The 25294-nt window shown below is 32.5% G+C and overlaps 1 protein-coding gene across 2 annotated transcripts in view; it reads left to right on the plus strand.

Moving 5' to 3' along the window:
• The window catches only part of LOC140440394 (twisted gastrulation protein homolog 1-like), a 52216-nt gene extending 27559 nt beyond the window's left edge, over positions 1–24657 (plus strand). The window contains exons 1-5 of one of the 2 annotated variants that reach the window (XM_072530866.1): positions 9494–9721; positions 16092–16315; positions 20814–21014; positions 21647–21851; positions 23655–24657. In XM_072530866.1, coding sequence (XP_072386967.1) covers positions 16102–16315; positions 20814–21014; positions 21647–21851; positions 23655–23781 — 747 coding nt within the window. In that variant the 5' untranslated portion in view covers positions 9494–9721; positions 16092–16101 and the 3' untranslated portion in view covers positions 23782–24657. Of the gene's footprint in view, positions 1–9493; positions 9722–16091; positions 16316–20813; positions 21015–21646; positions 21852–23654 lie in introns of those variants that run through there. The other variant, XM_072530867.1, reaches the window with a different exon arrangement.
• Positions 24658–25294: the final 637 nt, after the last annotated feature.

Raw genomic sequence — 25294 nt, forward strand, 5'->3', positions numbered from 1 at the left:
ATGTGGAACATATCAAAATAATTTTGAAAGAATTGGACACAGCGGGATTAAAACTAAACATTGAAAAATGTCAATTTTTTCAAAAGGAAGTGATTTATTTGGGTTTCAAACTTGACACCGAAACTGTAAGTCTAGCCGAGGACAGAGTAAAGCTCATCGACGAATACCCAAGACCAACAAATCTAAAAACATTGCGAGGGTTTCTCGGTACGATAAATTATTTCAAGAAATTAATTCCCGATTTAAGCCAAAAAGAAATTCCTTTAATAAAATTGTTAAAGAAAGGGACAAAATGGAATTGGAAAGAAGAACAGGAGGAAGCTTTCAAAATATTGAAACAAGAATTTGCTAAAGGAACCAAAATATATCACCCTATTTACAATTTGCCGTTTATACTCCGTACGGATGCGTCGATACAGAAATTTGCAGGAGTGTTGTCGCAAATACAAAACGGCCAAGAGGTTCCGATATGTTTTATATCTCGAGTGACTAAAACACATGAGAGAAAATACAGTGTCACCGAGTTGGAATTCGCCAGTGTACTATTTTGCGTAAACAAATTAAGGTTTTACTTATTGGGAGCTAAATTCACCATCGAAACGGATCATGCAGCATTGATACACATCATGAAGAATCGATTGGTAAATAACAGAATACACAGAGGCATTCTGCTCTTACAAGAGTATGATTTCCAATTTCGATACATCAAAGGGAAAGACAACATAATAGCTGACGCTTTAACACGGGACGAAGATACAGGAAAAAAGGAGACAATTACATTACATGTGGGATTGAATATACTGACACAAGACGAAGGGATATTTTCGTTAAATGAGATAAGGACCGACCAGGAAGGCCTAGAAGAAAGAGAAAAGAGAAGAGCAGAGCTAGAAAACGAGATATTTTTTAAGAGAATAGACGGAAAGGAATTATATTTAGTGACACCGACATTGGCAGAAAGAATCATCAAGAAACTACACGAGGAAAATGGACATATTGGCAGTAGAAAGGTATGGCTTGTATTTAGGGAAAACTACATCAGTCGACAAGATTACCGCATTGCAAAAGAGATCACACAGAAATGCGAAGTATGCCAGAAATACAAGAGCAGGAATTTTAAAAACGAAAATATTGCAAAGAGCATTGTATCCCGGAACAACCTGGACATTATAGCCATCGACATGTTAAGCGATCTAATTGTGACCACGCAAAGGAACAAGCATATTCTGGTGATGGTGGATGTGTTCTCAAAATACGTAAAATTATATAGTTGCCGCACCACAAAAGGGGAAGAAATATTGAGAAAAATAGACAATTTCATCGCTACGGTAGGAACCCCAAGAAAAATTTTACTAGACAATGCAACGTACTTCCGAAATGATCGTTTCAAGGGACAGCTTAGAGAACGGGGAATCGAGACGAACTTTGTAAGCATCAGGCATCCCCAAAGTAATCCTTCTGAGCGATTTATACAAGAGGTAACGAAATTTCTTCGTATTGCAACGGATGGTCAACATCGGCGATGGGACAGAAAATTGGGAGAAATAGAGATGTACCTAAATTCCATGCCAAGTACAGTAACGAAAGAAACACCAGAATACATCATGAAAGGCGTCATGCCGATAATACCGTGGGAAGATCCAGAACAAAGAGAGTATCGACAGGTTATAGAAACCGTTCAGAGGAGATTAAGAAGAAGCAATGAGAAATACATCCAGAGACAGGGTCATAATAGGAAACGAAGACCAGTAACTTTCCAAAAGGGTGACAAAGTAATGGTAAGAGCATTAAGAGTGTCAAATCTTCAGACCGGTATTTGCGCAAAATTGATGCCTGTTTTCGAAGGGCCATACATAGTAAACAACGAAGATGGAGTAAACAGCTATGAGTTGAAACATATGGATTCTGAAAAGATCAGAGGTATTTATAATATCCATGATGTATATAAATATCACGAATGAAGATTTAAATTTGTATAAAGTAGATAGTAGGATAGGATAATACGTAGCATAAGTACAGATAGCATACAGGAAGTGCGTTTATTTTGCCTCGAGAAAATTTAGTTGCATAAATTGATAAATTTTATCGATTACAAAGGCGGGGATTTGTTGTACTTTTGAATGTCCATAAGCAATAAAAAACCGATATACAAATTTTATTACTTAAATAAAAATTAAAATTATTGATATTTCATAAAGACACGGGCATATGAATTTTCAAACATCCTGTATAAGACAAAATATGTATTTTAAGTTGTTCGAAGAATTGTTAATTAGGCCTCAGAGACAAGACTTTCAAATATTATCGATAAGAAATTTAAATAAGTCGGTGATTGTGGAATGGTTTTACCCGGAATAAAAGTGTATATAGAGAGTGTTGAACAATAGACCGGGATTTGCGGTGGTTTTCTCCCCGAAAGATTATATCGGTAAAAGTTTATTAACAAAAGACATTGAATTGAGAAACAGGTATCGTTTGTAGCTATTAGTAAGAAATATTTGTAAAGCAGATAGATTTAGTTAGAATAATTAAAGAAGTTTGTTTTCTGGAATTACCCGAATGACGTTTTATAGAGAGAGTTGGGTGGTAACGATATACATCACAAGAGGTGGATGATTTTTATTGGTCAAATTTTGAATGCAAGGAGGTTGATTTTGGCTATGAGATAGGAGAGAGAAAAAAAGGTTGGTAGTCAGTTTTCGTCGTCCAAGAAGGAAGGAGCTTTGTGATTTGTGTTTGTTTGAAGTCCCGAAGACGTAATTTACCGGGTGTGTTTAATTGCGGTGTAAAAGCTGACCAGTGTGAGGAACGGGGTACAGAGAGATAGAAAACCAAAGGGCCTAAGAATATTAATAGCAGACGAAGCCGGAAACATTTGGAGATACAAGGACAGATAGGAGAAAGGTGTACGTCATCTGGACCACAATAGGAGCAGAAGCAGAGAAAGGATTTTTTTTTGTTGTGGCGTGGCCATAGAATTGCAACGGCAGAGAAGGAAAGGTCAGTCAAATTTCATTTAGAGCCGGAGTGTGATTTTCATTTATTAATTAAATAAATTGAATAAATAATAGAGACAGTTAATTTTGCGATCACTTAAAAAAAAAAGGAATTATAAAAAGAGCTTAGTTATAACACATATTAAAAATCAATGTAAAATAACATTTGGGTCCATGATAGAAAACAACTTATCATATATTTAAAGTTAGTATATTGCAAATATTACAGGATTGATTGTTGTATAAAATTTCATTAAAATAAAGAACATCTCACATATAGTTCAGTTGAAATTCTATGTATTTTATTCAGGTCATATTACCTATCCCGATTAGGACGCCAATTGGAAAATATTTTGAATCCACGATCAAAGGTAAATCGTACAATTTAAATAGCCTGAGATTGTAATTAATTAATGCTGATTTATTGTGATTAATTGGAGATTAGTTCATTTAATAAATATAGACAGGATTTTTCCTAAGTAAGCAATATAATACAATTTAAATAGCATAACAATATATATATATATATATATATATATATATATATATATATATATATATATATATATATATATATATATATATATATATATATATCACATTTAATTATTTAGTCTAAGCCATCTTCTTTCAAATAGAGTGTGTTACAGGGTAAATGGTTGGGCGCTAATGGATACACGGGAACTCACCACCAATTAGTATAAATGCCCTCGTAGATAGTACAAACTCATCGCCGCAATAAAAGCAGGGATGTTAAACTAGACCCGGAGAGATTTCCAAACTGATCACTGGCCTACCTGCACCCCGTGGAAGGTAAATGGTTGTAAACCGTTAAGGTCCGAATGCAAATAAAATAAGGAAGTTCACTGTTAAAAACCAATGCGGCTGATTTTGAGATTTCAAATCCATTTAGATTGGCAGATCCGTCAAATAGGACACTCACAGGGATACACCCGATATAAATATATCAGTTAAATTTTAAAGCAATTTAGGTAAGCGATTTAAAGGTAATATGCCTTGGAGCAAAAATGCTGGTCATGAGTTTACCGATCTCAAGGATGCCGGTGATCAGTTTGCTATATCTCAGATGGTCTAATAATTTTATGGGATGCTATAAAGTGATGAGTTCGTACACGTCTGATCTAACCGCTCCAAATTCGATTTTTTCGTGTTCCTTTTAATTTTATATTTTATTACTTTTCCGCAGAGTCTATTAATGGTACTAAAGAGTACTGAAAAGTACTGAAATTTTACGACAGTTTTTTTTATTAAATAATATATGGTTAAATGCTCGAATATATGAACTTTACTCAAATAAAAGGCAGATATTGAGCACTGTTCTTTATTACATCTTGCCCAAGTACTTATGCTCTCAGAGCAATTTATGAATAGTAAAAATATATGATCTAAATAATTATAATAATAAGACATTTCTACCCGATTACTGAAATGGACCTAGTAAATCCCCTTCTTCTTCTTTACTCCATTTTTTTAATGAGGCTCTCAGGTGTCTGAGTGATAAAGTCTTCCATCGACGAAGTTTTCTTAAAATTACTAGAGAGTGAAATATTATTATTATTAATACGTTTATATGGGTTTATATAGGAGAATATATATAGTATATATCTTATTAAAATACTCGAAAATAACAAAAGACAAACATATATGACTAAAATATAATTTCGTTTATCTTCTTCTTCTTTTGATGTAGACATGACTCTGTCTGTTTTTCAATGTGCCTCTAGTAAGTTGTCGTTCCTTTTCGTGGTCTTCCTACTGATCGTCTTTTTATTGGGAACCGTCTCAGTTTTAGAATAATAAAAATAATTTAGGATTGTATTAGTTCAGAGAGGGGGATTTAAATAAGTAGTGATTCAATTTGATTGATTATTAAATTGTAATGCCACTTATCATGTACTGTATATTTTTATTTGTTTGATTATAAATGACTAATAAGAGTTTTTTTATGTGCAAAATTAAGTAAAACTTCTTCTTTTAACATGTTTCTTCAGCTTTTCGCTCCATCTCATCTAAGATTCTCCTGTTTTTTGTTCTCTATATAGTTTCTCATTTTTGATCTATAACTTTATCTGTTATGCATTTTTAATAATCTTTGTGACTTGATGATTTTATTAATCTTCTTTCCCAATATTTTTTAGAGCTTTTGTTATTATTATGTAAACTGTATAGATTTTACAGACCGTTGTATATCGGTTGATTATTGTTACGAATAACTAAAAAGAGATCTTCCAGACTACTAGTTCTGCTTGATCGTTTGCCTAAATCAAATTTTCCATAAATCACAGTATATTTAGTTCGACTACCATACAAATTCCTCCACGTCAGTAATATTCAACCTCATCGACTGACGCAAACTTTTGATCAAAATATGTATTAGACCGACTTTTGCGATATTTATGTAGAAGATTGTTGTGTACACTCTTTGATTAGTACTCTGACTTAAAATAGAAGTTAACACAAAATGTTTTGTTGATATTATTTAAATAAAGTTGAAAAATATGATTTATATTATTTGAACAGGTCATAACATTTAGATGTTTTTTGATGTTCTGGAAGAAAACTTATAATTATGATGTAATGTGTAATATTTAATTGATAAAAAGAATTCCAGTATATAATAATCTCTTTAGACGTAAATAAGCAATTTTACGGTTAAGGAAAAAGTCATAAATATTTAGTTTTACATAATATGCAGTATAAACAATATATTATAATTGGTACCGTGGATCTTTACGTCCTTTTCATCACTTAAATCATACCAAATTATTGTAAATAAAGCATCGTCAGTTTTGGATATTAAAACGCCACCCATGCTGCTTTACATATTCTAATAATACAAAAATGTCTAATGTCTAAAATGTATAAATAAATTGACTAATTTGATGTGATTCTGTGAGGTCTCCATAAGATTTTGCATTGTTATATGATCAATTCTAAAGTAAGATATGTTTTGCAAAACATGTATAACCGTTTAGATCTTCTTTTCTTTTCTTGTACGACAATTTATGTTCTCGCCAATCATTTATCACTAAAAAATTCAATGGCACTTTTTTCCTATATTTGAAGTAACACTCTGGATTACGTCATTTTAGTTTCATTTACTTGTGCACAATGACTTCATTTTTTTATATTCACCCCTTGTTATATAGGTACATTAAGATAATCAATACGTCTGCCAAGCTTTACACCCGCCGCTGTACATAAGAATGCACTTCATCGGTCCGAGGTCCGAGGAAGTTCTTAAGCGACCACCAAGGAACAAAGCCATTTTATTTAATTTTGTCGAATACCTAGAAGGAGCATATAAACTTACCTGTCCAATGCCGAAATTTGATACCTGGACTCAATCAAAGCAAGTCGAATCGATGATGACTCATTTAGCGCCAGCATCTAAGTCTGTGTTATCATTCATAAAGTCAGTTAAGTTGTAAAGTCAGTTGGATCTTTTCAATAGAAAAAAATACAAGAATTTTCTTGTAGAGGTTGTAAAAGGTACTTGAAATGTTTTGTATAACTGAGTGCTCTTTACAGGGTGATTTTATAAAAAAAAACTATTGAGGTTGTTGAGAAAATACGTAATAATACATAAATAAATACGTAATATACATAGTAAATACGTATTTACTATGTATATTAACGGAAAATACGGAAATTTATTTACATTAACATTAAGCCATGAGGTCAATTTATTAATACTCGGTACTGATGAAATCAATAAAACTAAGACAAAAATAATGGTGGACGACAGTTTCCACACTATTCAACATGCTATTCATCTGACTAATAATGAGACTGGTGAATGCCCTTGTATTCTTAATATTTCTATACGGGACAGAGACTTGGACTCTTGCGACTGGCGAGCGCCAAAAAATTAATGCCTTTGACTGTAATAAAATTCATACTCAGGTAGGCATTCTAAGATTTTGTGATTTTTTTCTGTACTCTATCATACATCTTTTCTGTAATCTATAAATTAAAAAATAAAAATAGTTATCAAATAGTATTTGTTCAATAACCACATGTTAATCAAGGCTTTTTATTATTGATCGAATATTTGCCGCCCTTACTTAGAGCTCTTTGATCCGCTTATTGCAGTGAATCACTCTGAATTCTTCTTGTGTATTGTCAAAGTTGTATGACTTGGTGTTCGTTACAATTTTCTTCCACTTGTCTTGATCTGTGCATAGATTCCTTCAGTTGTTTATTTTAAGGATATTGATACCTCTCAAGACCTCTATAGGTCTTCCCATTGGTTTTTCAGTTTTTGATCGCATCTGTAGTGGATCTGCCTTCCCTGAATCCTTGCTGGTAGTCCTAAATTGTTTTCTCTGTGAATTGAATTTTTGTCGGATGAGCTATGTTTTCCAAAATTTGTTTCAGGGGTGCAATCTGATGAATTATCGATTTACCACCTGCCTGGTATTTTCCTATTATCCGTTCTGCATTTGGTGCCATAGTACTGTAGAGAATATTTTATACGCTGCATTTAGAAGTATAATTCCTGTGGTTAGATTAATAAAAAATATCTCCTTTTTTGTGTATGGTGCAAAGTATTCCAATATTCCAATCACTAGGGAGGGATTCTGTGTTCATATTTCTTTTATAAACTGCTGTAATGCCATTATGGTATCATGGCCACCGTCTTTATATATTTCAGCTGGCGCCAATGAGTTTTACCCTGAAATTCATAAAGGAACTGAAGTTTAAATAAACTAAACAAAGATTTCTCTCAAAGATATCGAAAAGAATACGCCAGAAAACACAAAAATCATGAAAATAGATATATTTACCCATAAGCTGTAAAAAATGTTACATATTAATAAAAATACTTTAAAAAACAATAAAAAAAATGACTCTTTCGGGCTACATCACAGGACGTTTTCGGACTAAAAAGTTTATCTTCAGTGAATTATTACCAGATATACATGAGTCAAGCCAGTAAATATCTGCGTAAAAACCCTTAAAAAGTTACAAAATTTGTTTTGTGTTTCATTATTATTAAAAATATGTTGTGATGTTAAGGTATCTGTTAAATACTTTTTACTACAACACATTTTCAACAATAATCTAACAAATCAAATTTTGTAACTTTTTAAAGGGTTTTTACCCAGAAATTTACTGGCTTGACTCAAGTATACCTGGATATAATACAATGATGATCGAGTTTTTAGTCCGAAAATGTTCTAGCTGATGTAGGCCAAAAGGGTATCCTTTATTATATACCTTTTATAAAGGATGTTTAAATAAAACTTATATAATCCCAGTTTTTTGTCTTCGCAGCAGTATTTTTTGTGGTCTTGGTAATTTTCGCCATGTTTTCTAAATAATTTTCGTTACCTACTGGTGATCTGTCAGTACATGTTCTTTATTTACGTGTTTCTTGAGGTATTTTACTATTCATAATACCGCTTTGTGTTTGCTTTCTCCTATATTCTAAGCTTTCTACAGTATATGTTTTATGTTCTATGTTTAGCTTATTATTATTTAGCGAAGTTTTCTGACCCTTTTTTTTCTTGCTTTCCTTAAGTGTTGTTTAAGTATTCCTCACTGGTCTTATATCTCCCTGGAGTAATTTTTACTTAAGTAACTGTCCGTTCCTTCTAGTCTTTGGATTGCTTCATTATTTATGTTCTTTTAAGTTCCATTACTATAGGTCTCTTGCTACTATCTTTATTTTAATTATTATTTATTTACCATTTATCTATTATCTATTTAGTGGAACTTTGATTTTAATTGCAATAGGTGCACCAGATCTTTTTATTCTTGAACTTCTTTCTTGAATGTTTTTAAAATATTTCAATAACAGTATCTCTAGTAATACTGGCCATATTGCTCCAAATTTTATTAGGACTTCCTACCATGTTTCAGCAAATTTTTTCTACTATTTTTGCACTAAATAAACCTTCTTTATCATTTTTGAACATCTACCACTTGATTTTTTGTGATCCTCTCCGACATTTTGCTTTTTTACTTCAATTTACACTATTACTTTACAGTCCCTACACTCATGTATATCTTCAGTTTTGTATGGGATAAGTTAAGTTTCTCTATTGAAAGAATGTACCAACAATCGGCCTATCTAATGCTGATGCTAATTCCAGCTAATCATCTCCAGCATCATTTCTAATTGCAAAGCCTAGTCCTCTATGTATTGCTTCATATCCTATCTTGAATTGGCCCACATGTACCCACAAATATGATAAGAAAATGTATAAATTTAAGGGGAAATCAACAAAATATGCTTTGACATGTAGTTTTTAGGGAAAACATTTGCGTGTTCTTTTTTAGGCTACTTAGTTGATGTTATAGAATAATTCTCGTATAACTGTCAATAAAAATCATTAATAAATGAAATTAAATCAACCCATCTGCTTCATAAACATAATCACCCCGTAACATCACCAAGAACATTTCACCTTCTCTCCGTATAGTTACCCACTTATTTTAAGCATTTCTGGGAGGGGATGCGGCTGCACAACGATCATTCATTTACGTTACGTCTATTAATCTCCACGCCTCTGCTGGATTATTCTTCATCAACAACCTCTCTATAGATTTCGTGTTTCAGTACAATCGAAGTGTCATAACGGGTTCTAAAACATAGAAGACAAGAAGTGCATTTGGTAATATGTTTTAGTAATTATTGTGTGACCGATGTAGGTAAACAGTGGGTACCTTCAAGGTACCTCCATCTTTAAAACAACGTGAGTAACCTTGAGAATCGTAAAGTTATAGAGAGACTGCCACTGTTTATGCTTTCGGTTGTTAAAAACAAAATATAGTTTACTTAAAAAACATAATTGTGAACTGAGTTAATGAAGTTTGCCGAGTACATGCCGAAAACATGAACTGTGAATGTCTGTTTTTAAGATCATGTCTTTTATTTAATTAGATAGAAAGTGTCGTCTTGTAATTATTTATTATCTAATGAATATTATTATTGAGAGATTTGAATATGGTAATGTTGCACCTGCTTATGTTTCTCGTACCTGTTCTGCGAACAAATAACTGTAGAATAAATATAATTTAAATTTTATGATGAGTGCTAATTGGGTTTAAATTTGCTGCGGATTTTTTGTGGTTTATATGGCTAAATTTTTTTGTTTATTTTTTTTTCTATATTAGTTCGTGTATTTATTAGGGATATTTAATGTGTTTTTGTGTTATGCATCAATATTTCATAGGACAATCACAATCTATTATGTATTCAACTAATTAACGTTTTCAAATTCACCATCTTTTGACTAAAAATTTCGGCTTTTTATGTTTTTTTTTTCTTTATGATGAAAGCTATAAATATGCAATTTCCTCGCTTTTAGTTTTCTTTTATTGCGCGCTTCTAAGACAGCTGTTTTTATGGACACGATACTCATTAACACTTCATCTTGTAGTGCCTATCCGTTTCGGATGTTCGTGACCATCATGGTAATCTGTATTTTGCAAACTGCGGCTCTGAAAAGATTTGTGGTTGTTGTGTTGAACTACGTACGTAGATTTTTCAGCCAAGAAATCCTTCGCCATCCTGGTCCTCGTTTTCCTTCTGCTTTTCCTTGTAGAATTAATTGCAGCAACCCATATCTTTCGCTGTTCCTCATAATGTGACCGTTCAATTTTGGCTGTTTTTATTGTGGTTAATAGCTTTTTTCTTTTTATATTCTTAATAAAACGTCTTAGTTAGTAACGTGGTCGGTACAGGATATCTTTAGGATTCCACGATAAAGCCTCAATTTTCTTGCAGGTAGCGTCTGTGAGAGTCCATGACTCAACTCCGTACAACAGTATAGGAAAGATATAACGTCGTAGTAACCTGATTTTATGGGTACTGATAAATCATGGCATTTGAATAGTTTAGCCATTTTTTGAAATGCAGATCTTGCTTTCTCTATCCTACATTTTATTTCTAGGGAATGGTCCCAATCTTCATTGACGTTCGTACCAAGATAGGTGTATGTTTTTACTTTTTCTATTGGTTAACCATTCACACTGATTCTTTCAATTCGCTGTTGCTTTTTAAATTGCGTTTTCACCAAACGCGCAAAATGTTTGCAAACGTTTGCAAATGATTGCAACTGTTAGCAAACAATTTTATTTGGTTGGTGTAGACAGATTTCAGAATGCTCCCAAACGTTTGCAATTCTTTGGCAAGGTTCCGTCGGCTGTCGGCACTTCAAAGGGATTCGTTGTTCGTGCGTGTTTGGTGGAGACACTAGGTTTTATAGTCTGTCATAGTAGAAAGGAATAGTTTGTTTTCGCAGAGTGATTAGTAATTAGTAGAGACTTATTTGTTTTTTTACAAAAAAATGGAATGGGATAATGAGAAATGTTTAGAATTAATTGAATTTTACAAAAGAAACTAGAAATATGGAATGCCCGTCACAAGCTATACTACAATAAATTTAAAAAATTCGACGCCTGGTGTGAAATAGCAACAGAAATAATGTGGACGAATCATTTAGAAGTTCTATTAAACTTCTTCTTTTTAAAAAATTTGAGATCCAAAATCTACGATTTCTTCTTTTTTTATATTCTCGTTTTTTACTAACTCAAACATGATTATAAAACTAGTCGCACATATAACTTATCTTGTTCTCGGAGCCTTTTTGTACAAACAAGACGGAACGATTGCAAATGTTTGCAAACTTACTCAAATTCTCGAGTTCTTGTTTTTAACAAACTGTGCCAAACATGTGTTGGCAAACAATAGCAAATGTTTGCTAATGTTTGTGTGTAGATGTTTTTTTGGTGAAAACGCACCTTTAGAAATCATACATTTTATTTTCTTAATGTTTAGCGAAAGTCCATATCTCTGACTCATTTCTGTGATTTTATTCATAACTCCTGGAGGGCTTGATAACTGTCATTGAATACCACCATGCCAACAACTGTTGGTGTGTTTGTAAGTCTTCTCTTGATTTTATTATGTTTTGCCTGTATACTTATATCCTATAATAGATTTGGAAATGCATGTTGGCATAAATTTTATTGCAAAAGATCACAACTTTATATTGTAGGAGTGTTAAAAGCAGAAAAATATAATCGAGACCTTCTTGTCTCATTTTTTTTACTAAAATATGAGTTTCTTCTAAACGAAGTCGAATTAGTGCAAAATTTTTCGAAGATTTCTTTTTTTTTGTAGATAGTTTTAAGAATTTTGCACGTCAATTTCTTATGCTATTGAAAGCGTGTTGGTAATCAACAAACAAGAAATCATAGACATGTTTCTGACTACAATCATGTAAAAGTGTTTTGGTATTGACTTTTTGTGTAAATTAAAGAGCACTTTCTTCTGTTTTCTGTAATTATCATCGTATAAACTTATCAGCAACACCTGTTTATACTTCAATGTTTAGGGTATGTGTAAAATTATGCACTTATAAACAAACTGGTAAATTGTCTAACGAGACTACCGTTGCCAATTAATTTTCACGAAAATGGAAAGCATTTAATTCAATTTATTTAATTTAGTTGAGTATATAGTTGAGATTAACTTTATATTGTTCCAAAAGTGAATACAATTGACAGTTTACATTGTACCAATCTTAACTTCCTTTAAATGACATTATATATTCTCTCGACATATATATCGTTTAAAGACGAATACAAGATTTTGTCAGTTTTGGAGACCATTCATGATGTTATTCTTCGTTACTGGATAATCTATTGCTTGTGTTGCTATAATAATATCATGTCGAAAATGAATATTTCCGACTCTTTAGTTGGGTGTTCACTTCTTCCAATTTTTGTTTTGCCTACTAGTGGAATTTGAGAATTGTAAATTCAACAAATCTAAATAATTGATTATGCATTTACTGTATTTAGTAACTATTTGCCACTGAAATATTTTAAAATTAAATAAAATGGAAGTTAATTTTGATTCTAATACACTAAGTAAAAATAGAAGCAGGTATACGAAAACTGTTAGTGATTAATACTGTTTGAAGGTATGTTGAATAACAAACTCCAAAAATATCTCATCAAACTGAATAACTGCGTAAGTCGGTACAGGAGGTTAACAAAATATATATATTTTTTGTTTATCCTTCCTGTCTTTGTAATAAGCAAGTTCTTTGCACTATTTTTGGGTGGTTAGAACTTGTTTTTCTTGGGCTTTCCGTCTGGTGATGTTCATACTACATATCTATCAAATACCAAAATTGACAAGAAAAATATATTTGCGGGCTATAAATCGCAGCTTACTTCATAGAGTTTTGTTGGTTCAAAAGATAACACAATAATACTTCGAGTTGGGTCACTATACTATATGTCGATTTCTACATCTTTCACTATCTTGCAGATTATTGAGGTATTTAAAAAACACTATTAATTATTTTCTGATTTACTCAAAAGATGCTTTAGAATTGCAAGGTATTGTAGATGCCGATTGGTCAAGCAATACATTAGATCGTAGATCCTTTACTGGATACGTTTTTGCTTTTTCAGAATGCGACAGAACATTAGTAGCTTAAAAGATCGGCAAACCTAAATCCATCAAATTTTACAGTAACATCCTGAGTTAGCTAGCGGAACAGCATTATTTCTCAGTGAGAAAGCTGATCCATGTTTGCTCACTATAATTGGCGAAAGTTTTTTCGTCTCTTTGTATGGTGGAAATAAAGATGATTTTTAACAGCATGAGATACAAAGGATTCGCCAAGCCAGTGACCAAAAATATATTTAACTTCATCATCGCTTCCGCCAACACAAGATGTAAGCTCGTTTCCACAGTGGTAGAGTTTATCACCAGGAAACACTGCGATCCTAAAGATTAGGGCTGAAAAAAGCATGGAAAAATTTGGATATCAATCAAAATTTTCAAAACTTCAGCACCACCCGAACTTCTGAAATTAATTTTCTGCAGATGCAAGGGAAACTGTGGAAGTATGCGTGGTTGCTGAAAACTAGGCCTCAAATGCTCTAGAGTGTGCCCCAATTGTTCTAGTGAAACTTCATGGTGTTCCTGCAGTAACATCATGGAAATTAATCGGAAAATTCGAAGATGAATTACCCACAATGACGCCAATTTTAATTACCGTTCTTTCGCAAACATTCACCTTCGATACTGAATTAGATTCTGAGCCGCAGCCTGGACCATCAAACAAAATGAAAAAACAATAGCTGGAAAACAACTTTTTAAATCTATAATTATGCTCAATATTATCTCGCCTGGAAATTGACAGTAAATTAAGCCTGGGGATACCCTTTAAAAACGTCAAGAACACTGTCAACTTCGGAGTGCGGTAAAACTAACTGTGCTATAATTAAACAAATTTGTAGTAAACATTATTCGTTAAAGAACCCTCTATAACATTGATTTAGTGTTTAGTGTTAATATTGCCCAACAGAAAATTTGTTTAAAAATTTTTAGTTATTTTTGTTAATAACTTTTTTATTTTCCATTTTACGATTAGAAGTAATAGAAGTAATTCTCTGTAGGGTAGTTAGTTTACGAGATAGAGCGCGAAAACCCATTGCCCCCCCTTTTTTCAAAATGGTTGCCGGGGGACAAGGGTGTCGATCCTATTAATTGAATTTTTTGTACGATAGATACCTTTTTGGATACGTTTTCCTGCAAATATTCTTTTGCAATTTTAGTTGATTTTCAACCAACAAGTTCTTTTAAATCTAGACTATTTTAACCAGCATTAATAAGAATACTAGTGGACAGTCATCTGATGTAGACAATTTTTATATTTTCGAGCCCCAGAAATGTAGGTATTCGTATTTTCGAAAAGAAATGCCTTCAAGATTGAACCTAACACCTTTATGCTTGATGTGTTATTTGTTAACACACTCGTCAATTATCGTAACAGTAATCTTGTAGTATAATCAAGTAATTCATAATGCGCAAAATTCAACATACTTTATCAATATGTAAGTAAGCAAAAATCGATGATAGACATGTGTCATAATAGTATCACTTCTTCGTCAAAACAAAATATACGTGAACAAAAAACTAATAACTTTATCTATATTTGATTTCATCAAAGAACAACGCAAATTGAAATATTTTGCAATAGTTGCACTTTCTGTTTATACGTTTTCTGCCAGATTATAATTATAGTATACTATTTACAATCATCGTGATTAGTAAGTTTCAGTATTTGTTAATATAAGTTTTCATATGATGCCAGTAGGGTAATATGGGTAGAGACTTACATTGCATCAACATAATTGTAACCACCTACTACCACCTACTTCAATTTGGTTTTTGTTCGTATTAAGTAAGTGATTATCAATTTAGCCAATATGCTTTAGCCAGCACCAATGAGTATAGATAACAAACTATCACTAAGCAATGATGCAATTCGATTCTGAGATGAAAATTTATTTATCTCTAACGCTTGATTCTTTTTACCTTAGATTAGAATGATCTACCGTACACTGATTTTCGGATATTTTGGTTTCTTCACATAATAGGATCCGATAATATTCATGGTGTAGCCGACAGGTAGTTTTATGACCCCATACTTAAATTGTTCAACATTTCCTTGCTTTTACTATCATCATCATCGCGTCGGTTTTCCATGAATCTGAAATCGATGAGGTGATTATTGTTTATCAACTTGATTGCATGTTAACTTTCCATTGTGTTCTAGGACGCTCCACTGTTCTTTTCTCTGCGAGAATCTTCTCTTAAATGAGTTTTAAAAATGTTTCGGTATACAATCTATGTACGTGTCCTGATCACTATATTACCCTTTTTATAAAAAGCCGTGGAAGAGAATCAGGTGATCTATGCGAATAATGTATAGATTAAGATTCTTGATATAAACCAATAAAAATTCAAAAAAGGCTTCATTAAACAGAAAGTCATATTTTTTTATGTTAAAGTTCAATACATTTTTAGGCTGACTTGGTCCTTTAGGAATGTTGTTGATACTTCGTTCATACGAGTAAAGTGGACATTCTGTTATACATAATTATCATTATTTTGTTTCTTTATTTTTTCTTTTTCTATTCTAATTTGTCGTCGTATCATTGTGAGGTTCAAAAATCTTGTTTTTACTACAAAATTATTTGCCATTTAAATTTTATTTTATTGACGAAATATATAACATAAATTTTCTTTTTCAGCAAATTCGCCATGTTAACCCAATTTGTACCGCTAGCTTTGCTAACGGCATCCCTGTTCCTCCTAATAGACACAGGAGAAAGCTGCAACGAGGCCGTCTGTGGTAGTGTCGTCAGCAAATGTCTACTAACGAAATCCTGCAACTGCGACTTGAAGAATTGTACGTGCTGCAAAGAATGTATCAATTGTCTGAGTTATCTATACAGCGAATGTTGTTCTTGTGTTGGTAAGTTTTGTTTACATATTTTATTCTTAGAAGTTATTTCTATTTTTTTACAAATAACTATTTGTACCATTCTTATTTATGAGTAATACTGCTACTATACTAAATATTTTCAAAGTTTTATCTGGGTTTTTTCTCTAAAACCATCTGGCAGGTTTGTTCTTTCCATTGACAGGGAAGATTGCATCATTCTTGATTGCATTACAGGTCTGGCATTACAATATTTTCCAGAGACGTTTGTAATGTGCGAATGTCTAGATTTGGCTTTGAGTCAAACTTGGCCTTGACAATGACATTCCAAAATCGTTCTATATATTTCTGTCCATTCGGTTGGCAAATCTTCTCCATTCAATTCTGTCCCGAAATGTTTTTTGCACCATACGAAATATTTTTACGTTCATCCGTTATTGCATGCTAACTGTTCAGTTGTAAGGCCCCTCTTCCAATACTGTATATCAGAATAGTTTTCGGACATCTGAAAAAAACATGCATGTTGGGGTATTGTGGAAAATATTTGCTGAGTGCAAATAGATTGGTTCATAATGTATGATGAAAATGTACAAAAATGACCAACACAGTATACGAAACCAATTTAGCATATTTGTGATGGTTATAAATATTTTTTATTTTAGAGGAAAGTTTGAGGTTACATTTTTCTAAAATATCATATTCAAAATAGTTTTCAATTTTCTTTACTTTTGATATATATTTTTTATTCTGAAACTATTATATAATATCCGTATATTAGTACTAAAAAACACTTACCTTTTATAGCACTCCTCGATGCTCAAATTTTGAGGAAAAAATAACAAAACACATTCAGCCACGTGCTAATTGCAAAAAAGAAGCACACTAGAATCCACTGGTACAAATGTTGTACCACTACAATGTTTACAAGTTGAATAAACGTTCCGAAATCAGAGCCATCTATGCATTACTTATTAAAATACAGGTATAGGTGGAAATCTGATTTGTAAATTTACTCTGGTGAAAATGTGTGGTATAAGAGTAAATACCAGAGATACTTAAAGGGTTAAACCTGTTTTTTAGCTCTGTCTTTTAGTCTCTATGATTTTTTATATCGACCCTTCATCTTCTGTATAATTTAATACATACATAATAAAAGAATATAGATAATAAAAAAAATTGGGTTTGAAAATTCTAATATTCTTTTCTTAATTTTTCTTTATGCGAATATTTATTTTTCGTCTCAAATTCTTTTTGTTTGATCATGTAGCAGTTACATTATAGTGTACGCGCCAGATACCTTTACCATCTTTGTATTTCTTCTAGCACATAAATTGCAAGAGGAAGTTTTTAATTGAATTTAATCTAATGTGGTATTAATTAGTATAGACTAGAATATGTCTGCAGTTTTGAAGAGTGTTTCCTTATAGTCCAGAGAAACGAGGTAAAAAAGTACTCTATTGAGGATTTTGACCCGGCCGACTATCTGATAAGTTTTATGGACCTCGATAACCAAAAGCTTTATGTTTCCTGCAGTGTATTTGATGGAGCTTTTAAATTATTAACAATTTAAGGTCAAAAATGCACCATTTGAAATTTTTGACAATTCACAGAGGATCGTATTGTAGTGCAATGTTTGTACAACTTTTTGTACAAAAACTACGAATCCCTTTCTTTCAAATGCCGAAAATTGAGTTCCTTAATTGGTATAAACAAATTAGGTGTGAATTAAAAAAAAAACATTGTCCCAAATTATCGTAGAACAACTTTGTTTTTTAAATTCTTGTAAAAATGTCAGCTTTTCGAATGTAAAAAATATTTTATCTTTGAGCAATAGTTTAAAAGTTATTCTAAATGTTTATAAATCAAAAATAACCGTAATTTTACGAAAGGGTTTTGATTTGTAAAAAAATTTTTCTGTTTTTTTTTTTAATGTATATTGATAGTTCAATACTTAAACTTTCATTTGGTCAATCGTTGATCAATACTGCGTAGTCCACATCTTAAGACTTGCCGCCTTATCATTGTTAACTGAAACCAATAGAAATGGTGTGGAGTCAAGTGAAAGGGTACGTGTCCCCTAGGAGGACACCCCCTTTAAGTTTCAAACAAAACACCGTTAAAACATTGATTTACGAAGGGTTTTTTAGATTCAGATGAAAGAAGTTTTCGTTATATAGTTTAGTCAAATGTCTGGAACTATGGATATGATGTAAAATCCGTCAAAAAAAATTAAATCTACGTGTCAGGTTACTCGTTTAATAATTATTAATATTATGACTAGTAATTAATAGTAATCCTGTGGCGTGATATGTATTCATGTAGTGTCTTCAACTACAATATAATTATGTATTAGAGTAATATAATTCCAATGAGTCACTTATAGAAGATACCACACGACGTGTCAAATCGAAGATATTTAAAGGGATTTTTATATCCGTTATTCGTCATTCTTTTTTGATAGCATTTTATTACTTGGTGGTTATATTAGTCAGTCCTACACATATTTCAAATGCACATTAGCACAATTTTATGGCAGAAAATTATAACGTTCTTTATACAGTACCTCTTAAGGATGGTCATTTTGCGATCAATTCGAAATCATCCATAAAGAGATAGTATAAACTCTTTCACACAGCATTGTTATTTCGCATGCTAAAACTATAGTCAGTGAGATTCAGTAGCTGGTATAGTGGGATTATCGCTAAACAAAATCATAGTGTACTCAACGAGTTTAATTTAACATATTTGTTCCGCAAATTTTGGTCTTCTTCTTATTGATGTCCTATCCGTTACGAATGTTGGCGATCATCATGGCAGTCTTTATCTTATCTGCATCAGCGCGGAAAAGCTGCACAAATGTTGTATTGAACCAGATTCTGAGGTTCTTTAACCAAGATGTTCTTCTTCTTCCTGGACCTCACTTTCCAAAGATTTGTCCTTGCAGAATGACTTGAAGGAGAGTATAAGCCCCGCCCTCACCAATTTTGGTGCCTGATTTAAAATAATGAGTTCCGAATGACTAGAAAATTTGACATATTATGCTCGAAGTGGTACTTTTCCAAAAAGGAAATCGTCTTTACGTCCAATGCTTAACTAAATAGGGATTCCTGAGCACAGATTAAACAGGAACGAGGACAAGACACAGCCCCGACTGACTAGTCATCTTCCGATAAGGTTTCTATTTGGTGGTACTCATTGGACACAACATATGTACCGGAAACCGAATCCCAATCTGTATGTTTGAATTTTATATTATAGTAACGTCTTCCTAGTGTCTGTATAAATAGCCTTGTTTATCGAGCCCATTGTTTTTAGAATTTCAATTGTTGTCTGATGTTAACGCAATCAAACGCCTTTCTGTAGCCTTATAAGACATGCTATATATCCTCATTCATGCCTAAACATGTTAATATATTTACGGAAAAAGAACTTGTGTTCTCAGTTCATTTCTAAATCCAAATTAAGCGTTTTCTATCTGATGTTTGGATTTTTGCGTTTTTTTGGGTATTATTATGACTACTTTAGCCTGGTGATATTTTACCTGAGATATATCTTGAATTGAATACTGATCTCTAGTTATAACTTCTATTTTCTGTATGTTTAATGCATGAATAATCTCTTCTTTCTTCTTGCGGCTTTCTGTGTCTGCCTGATATTTATTTTATTTTCTTGTAAACGATAAAAGTGTCGTATATTTCCTGAAGGTGTTCGATTTTTAACATTTTGTTTTGTTTACATCCGATTTAGCTTCGCTGCACTTTTTCTTAATGATTTTATTGACTTTCTTCTATTCAGTTGGGTTGGTTTTGTGCTTTCGTTCTTCATGCTTTAGGTTAATGATGTCTTGCGTTATTCATTTTATTTCTATGTTTTCTTCTGGATTTTAAATCATTCTTGTTTTTAAAACATTCGATATTTCTTTAGCTTCTTCATTTCGATATATAATTGCATGGTCTTTATTTCTTTCTCTGTCTTGCTACTTACTTGTTTCTTTATTGTGCACAGTTTTTAGTGCTGGGATGCCTATTTTTATTACTATTTTTTCTATTTAAACTTTCAGAAATCTCTTGAGATTAAAATTGATTACAACTGAATTATGGCTGTTATAAATTACCATTTTAAAGTAGGTTTTTATGTACGTCTTACGGGGCTGGTCAAATATAATGAAATCAGTTACATTAAAGACATTTTCCCAATTTTATTAAACTGTATTATCTGGATATCCGAGCGAAGAATATTTTTGCTTTCTAAATATTTTACTGTAGCATTTCTGTATAATTTTACTACTTAATAAAAGTTCTGGAAGCGATTAATATACAAACAAAAGTAAGATTGTGTTTTTAGAATTGTTTATTGATCGTTTCAATATATATGCCTCAAGTTGTATGCACATTATGCAAACTATATAAATTTTTGTTTACAAGCCTATACAGAATTATAAAAAATTTATTAATTTTGATCAGTTTCCAAATAATTCTTTCCACAATTCTTAAAAGTTTAGTCACTACTAACGACGTATTGTTGTTTTTAGACATATGCCCCAAACCCAACGATACAGCGACGGATTTGAGCCGAAAATCGCACGTGGAAGAATTCGATGAAGGAGTCCCCCAACTGTTTTCTCTCCTAACCGACTTTCCGGACACTTACAAAAGATGGGATTCGAAATCGTTTCCCATAGACATGGAACTGAATTATTACGAACCCAAGAAGGAAATCAAAATATCGATGTGTAAGTATATAAATTATTACTGAAGTTTCAAATATTGATAATTTTGCAAATTAATGTATAAAAAAGAGTCAGATTAGGAAAAAATGCAAATTTCTTTAAGATATAACATCAGTTTAAGAATTTGTAGTATGTTTTCATCTAGCAGTTGTATATTTTGCCACTCAAAAGGTCACAGCGACTTTAAAACTAGCTATTGGGGCCACCTTTTCCTTGTATTTTTTTGTACTTCCTTCGGCAACTTGACCCTGCTCCTCTTAGCATTGGTTGATGATCATTTTAGCATTAATAGCTTTCTTTTTTGTCATTCTACTCATTTCTGCTAAACGTTCGTCCTATTTTTTAATTATCTAACTTTCTATGCCTTATATATTATGCTGATCTTAGGAGTGCGTCTATCAGACAGTACATCAATTGCTTCCATCATTTTCTTCATTTCATCAGTAGGTAGTAGGTTGGTAGGTATTCTTCGTTCAACACACAAAGAATACCTCGAGTAGGCGGTACACAAACATGTTTTGTTAAATACATACGACTACTCTAGACGTTAAGAGTATATTATCGTCACGCATTGTCAAACGTAACTTTACTAGACTTAGAGATTTCACCTAGAGTAAATAACTTGTGATTTTTAGTAAGTGTCGAGCAAGAAGTGGACCCAGCCAAGCAGAACACCATAACGGTTAACTGTACAGTTGCTTTTTGGGCGCAATGTATGAGCTGGAGGAAGTGCAAGACTAGTTGCCAGTCGATGGGTGCCTCTAGCTACCGATGGTTCCACGATGGCTGCTGCGAGTGTGTAGGAGAATACTGTATCAAGTACGGTATCAACGAAAGCAGGTAAGCGATAACATTCTTCTTCTTCTTCCTCAGGTTTTCCCTTTCCAGGTATCGCTTTTCCTTTTTTTCTTAAGTCCTCTGCCACACAGTCCTTCCATCTTCTCCTTAGTATTCCTCTACCTCTCCTTCCTTCAACTTCTAACAACTCTATCCTTCGTATCATATAATTCTTATTTCTACATCTGACATGACCAAATCTTTGTTCTTGAACCTTTCTCGAGACTTTAGTCACCCCGACTCACCCCTAATCACTCCATTCCTGATCTTGTCCCTTTTAATCTTACTCAATATCCACCAAATTTTCATTCGTTACTTTCATCTTCTTTTCTTGAATTTTTCTTACAGGCCACACTTCACCACCATACATCAACGCAGGCCTCACCACACTCTTGTATATCTTTCCTTTTAGCTCTTCCCTAATTTTTCGATCACAGAGTACACCACTCATTCGCTTTCAGTTAAACCAACTAGTCTGCATCCTGTCCTATACTTAAATTCTCCTACTCGTCCTATTTTTCCTTACGTAATTCGATGTCAACCATTTCCATTACTCTCAACCACATATACTCCGTTTTCGACCTGCTAATCTTAAGTCTTCCTTCTTCAATAGCCCTTCTCCAATTGTCAAATTTCTACTTTAACATGTCTTCTTTACTAACACGATATTATTCGCAAAGAGCATTGACCAAGAGCCACTCTCTTACTTTCTCTGTCAGTACATCCACAACAAGATTAAATAGGTAGGTGTTTTGCTACCTTGTTTTCTTATCTTCCTCTCTTTTAGATCTCTCATACCCCTTTCTAGCCTCTTTCTTCTCCCTTGCACTTCACCGTTCCACCACCAAGTTTATGTGTCCCTAGGGGACCCTCTACCAGATTACTGTCATAGCACTTCCTCTCCCACTCGTACCACAACTTTGCTGTCCGCTTCCTACGAGCCATTTACCATATTTTTTCCTCAAACTAATCCGGCACTCTACTTTTTTTTAAGACTTTTGCCAAATTCCTATCCTTACCGTGATAAAATGAAGCATTGAATTCCCTATATTTAGTTAAATGGTAACAATTCAAAATATGTTTTCAAATATCATTAACATTTTTACAAGTATTGACAACAAAATCATGCACTATGTTGTGATCTCACTGGTAAGCGAATGAACCATGAACCATTCCGCTCTCTTGTTTACGTAGTTTCTCTCTTTTGAAAGCCTGTGTCAACAATCACCATATCTAATCTTGTTGCTAATTCAAGCATGTCATCTCCAGCTTCATTTCTAGTTCTAAAGCCGTCCTGTAATTATTGCCAAAAATAATATACTTTGGTTAGTAGTTAGTAGGTTCTCTAGTAATGTAAGTTGCATACATTTGGGGCAATTCGCAAAATAAATTCATTCTATATTTATCTATTGGTCTCTTATTTTTCATTAATTTTCCTTCTTTTCATTTTCAATATTTTTCATAAATTACTATGTTGTAATTATTAAAGACTAAACAGGACTTTATTGAATTGAAGTTCATCATTTTCTTTTAATAACTTTGCTTTTCATGGTGTAACAGATTTGGTGTGCAGATTTCATATTGACAACAAAACCATTCTGTATATATTATTAGCTGTTATACAAAAGAAAATACAGTAAAAGGCAGTTTGTTAAAAATGCGTGAAAGTCTGTAAATTGAAATTTAAAAGAGAGTATAAGAGCAATAAAGGCTGAGAAATATGTAGTTAACGGCTTATGTGTTACTGTGCATGCCTTTCTGAGTTCAAAGAATCAAACTTTTGTTAACTACTTTTTAATGTTTTAGATGCTCTGAATGTCCTCAAAGCGAAGAAAGTAAACAGGACAGCGATGATAACGAGGATGACTACGATTACGGCGAGCACGATGACGATGACGAAGACGATGATCTACACAACAGTCCAAATCTTTGATAGTTGTAGGAATAGTTTAGCTTTTTAAGCTTATCGTTTATATCCGTGTTCAGTGTTACTTTAGCCAACATTGTACGATAATGGTTTTTTTAAAGCTAGTTCTTTAATATCATCAACCAATTCGGCTTTTTTTTTAAAGTGGTATGTCTCCTTTTTAATTATTGTTATCCCAGCATATTGAAGTTAACGTTAGACTAATCTATAATTTTAATTTATTAACTAATAGCTAGGAAATACGTAAGTTGTTTTTTTTTTATAAGATAAAACTAATCCATAGAAACTAATGCAGATTTAATATTAAATAGAATTAAGAAAACAATGAGGTATATTGACTTTCAGGTTAATTTTGTGTGCAACAGGTATTTATATATGTACAATAATATGATATAACTAATTTTAGATGCCTAAAATATTTATACTATATTTAGTTATGAGGTGAACTGGCTTGTATTGATTTTATTACTGCTTTAGACACTTATGACTGTTGACAACATTGTGCATCATTTTAATTTATTTTAGATTCAATTATTACTTTGGCAATTGAGTACAGTTAAATGAATTCTTGTTTCTTGTAAAATTCCCAGCTTACTCCCAATAAAAATAGTAAATAGCATTAATTTACGTAAATCATATACAGCATATTTTCATAAATCCAAAAACCGATTCCGGAGGATTCGTATAATTATGATATTCTCTATATATTTTAAATAATAAGTTATCTATTATTAATTATATGTTAAATATAATGTAATTAGTTGTTTATATATTAAAATTACAGCCGTCCATAACAAATTGTATTACTTTTTGTAAGTACTAACGGGAACTGTAAAGTTCTAGATTTGTATTTGATAACTAAAAATATTTTAAAAATAAAAAGATGTTTTATTTAATACGTTTTAACTGGTAAAAGATCCTCTATTTTAAAATCCTTATGAAGGCAGAAGTATCACAGCGCCACCTTAAAGTGTAAACTTAAACATGCTAAATCCATTTTACAGGAGAGGCAAAAACGATTTCGTAACATTTTTTATAAAACAATAAAATAGTGCTTAAAATTAGTACAATAATTGTATCACTTGTATGAATCGAGTTTAAAGTTATAGCGTATTAAAAATTTTAAGCGCCCTCTTTAGGAGAATTGCTGAACTACGTAGTTCGTATGTTTGGCCGCAGTGGCGCTAGTAAAAATTTTTTTACATCGCCCCCTTTCGGAGACTTGCCGAACTACATAGTTCATAGGTTTTGCCGCAGTGGCGCTAGTAAAAGTTTTTTATAGCGCCCCCTTTAGGAGAATTGCTGAACTCCATAGTTCATAGGTTTGCCGCAGTGGCGCTAGTAAATTTTTTTTTAGCGCCCTCTTTAGGAGAATTGCTGAACTCCATAGTTCATAGGTTTGCCGCAGTGGCGCTAGTAAATTTTTTTAAGCGCCCTCTTTAGGAGAATTGCTGAACTACGTAGTTCGTATGTTTGGCCGCAGTGGCGCTAGTAAATTTTTTTTAAGTGCCCTCTTTAG

This window comes from Diabrotica undecimpunctata, chromosome 4, assembly GCF_040954645.1.
Source record: "Diabrotica undecimpunctata isolate CICGRU chromosome 4, icDiaUnde3, whole genome shotgun sequence".
In the NCBI taxonomy this organism is placed as follows: Eukaryota; Metazoa; Arthropoda; class Insecta; order Coleoptera; family Chrysomelidae; genus Diabrotica; species Diabrotica undecimpunctata.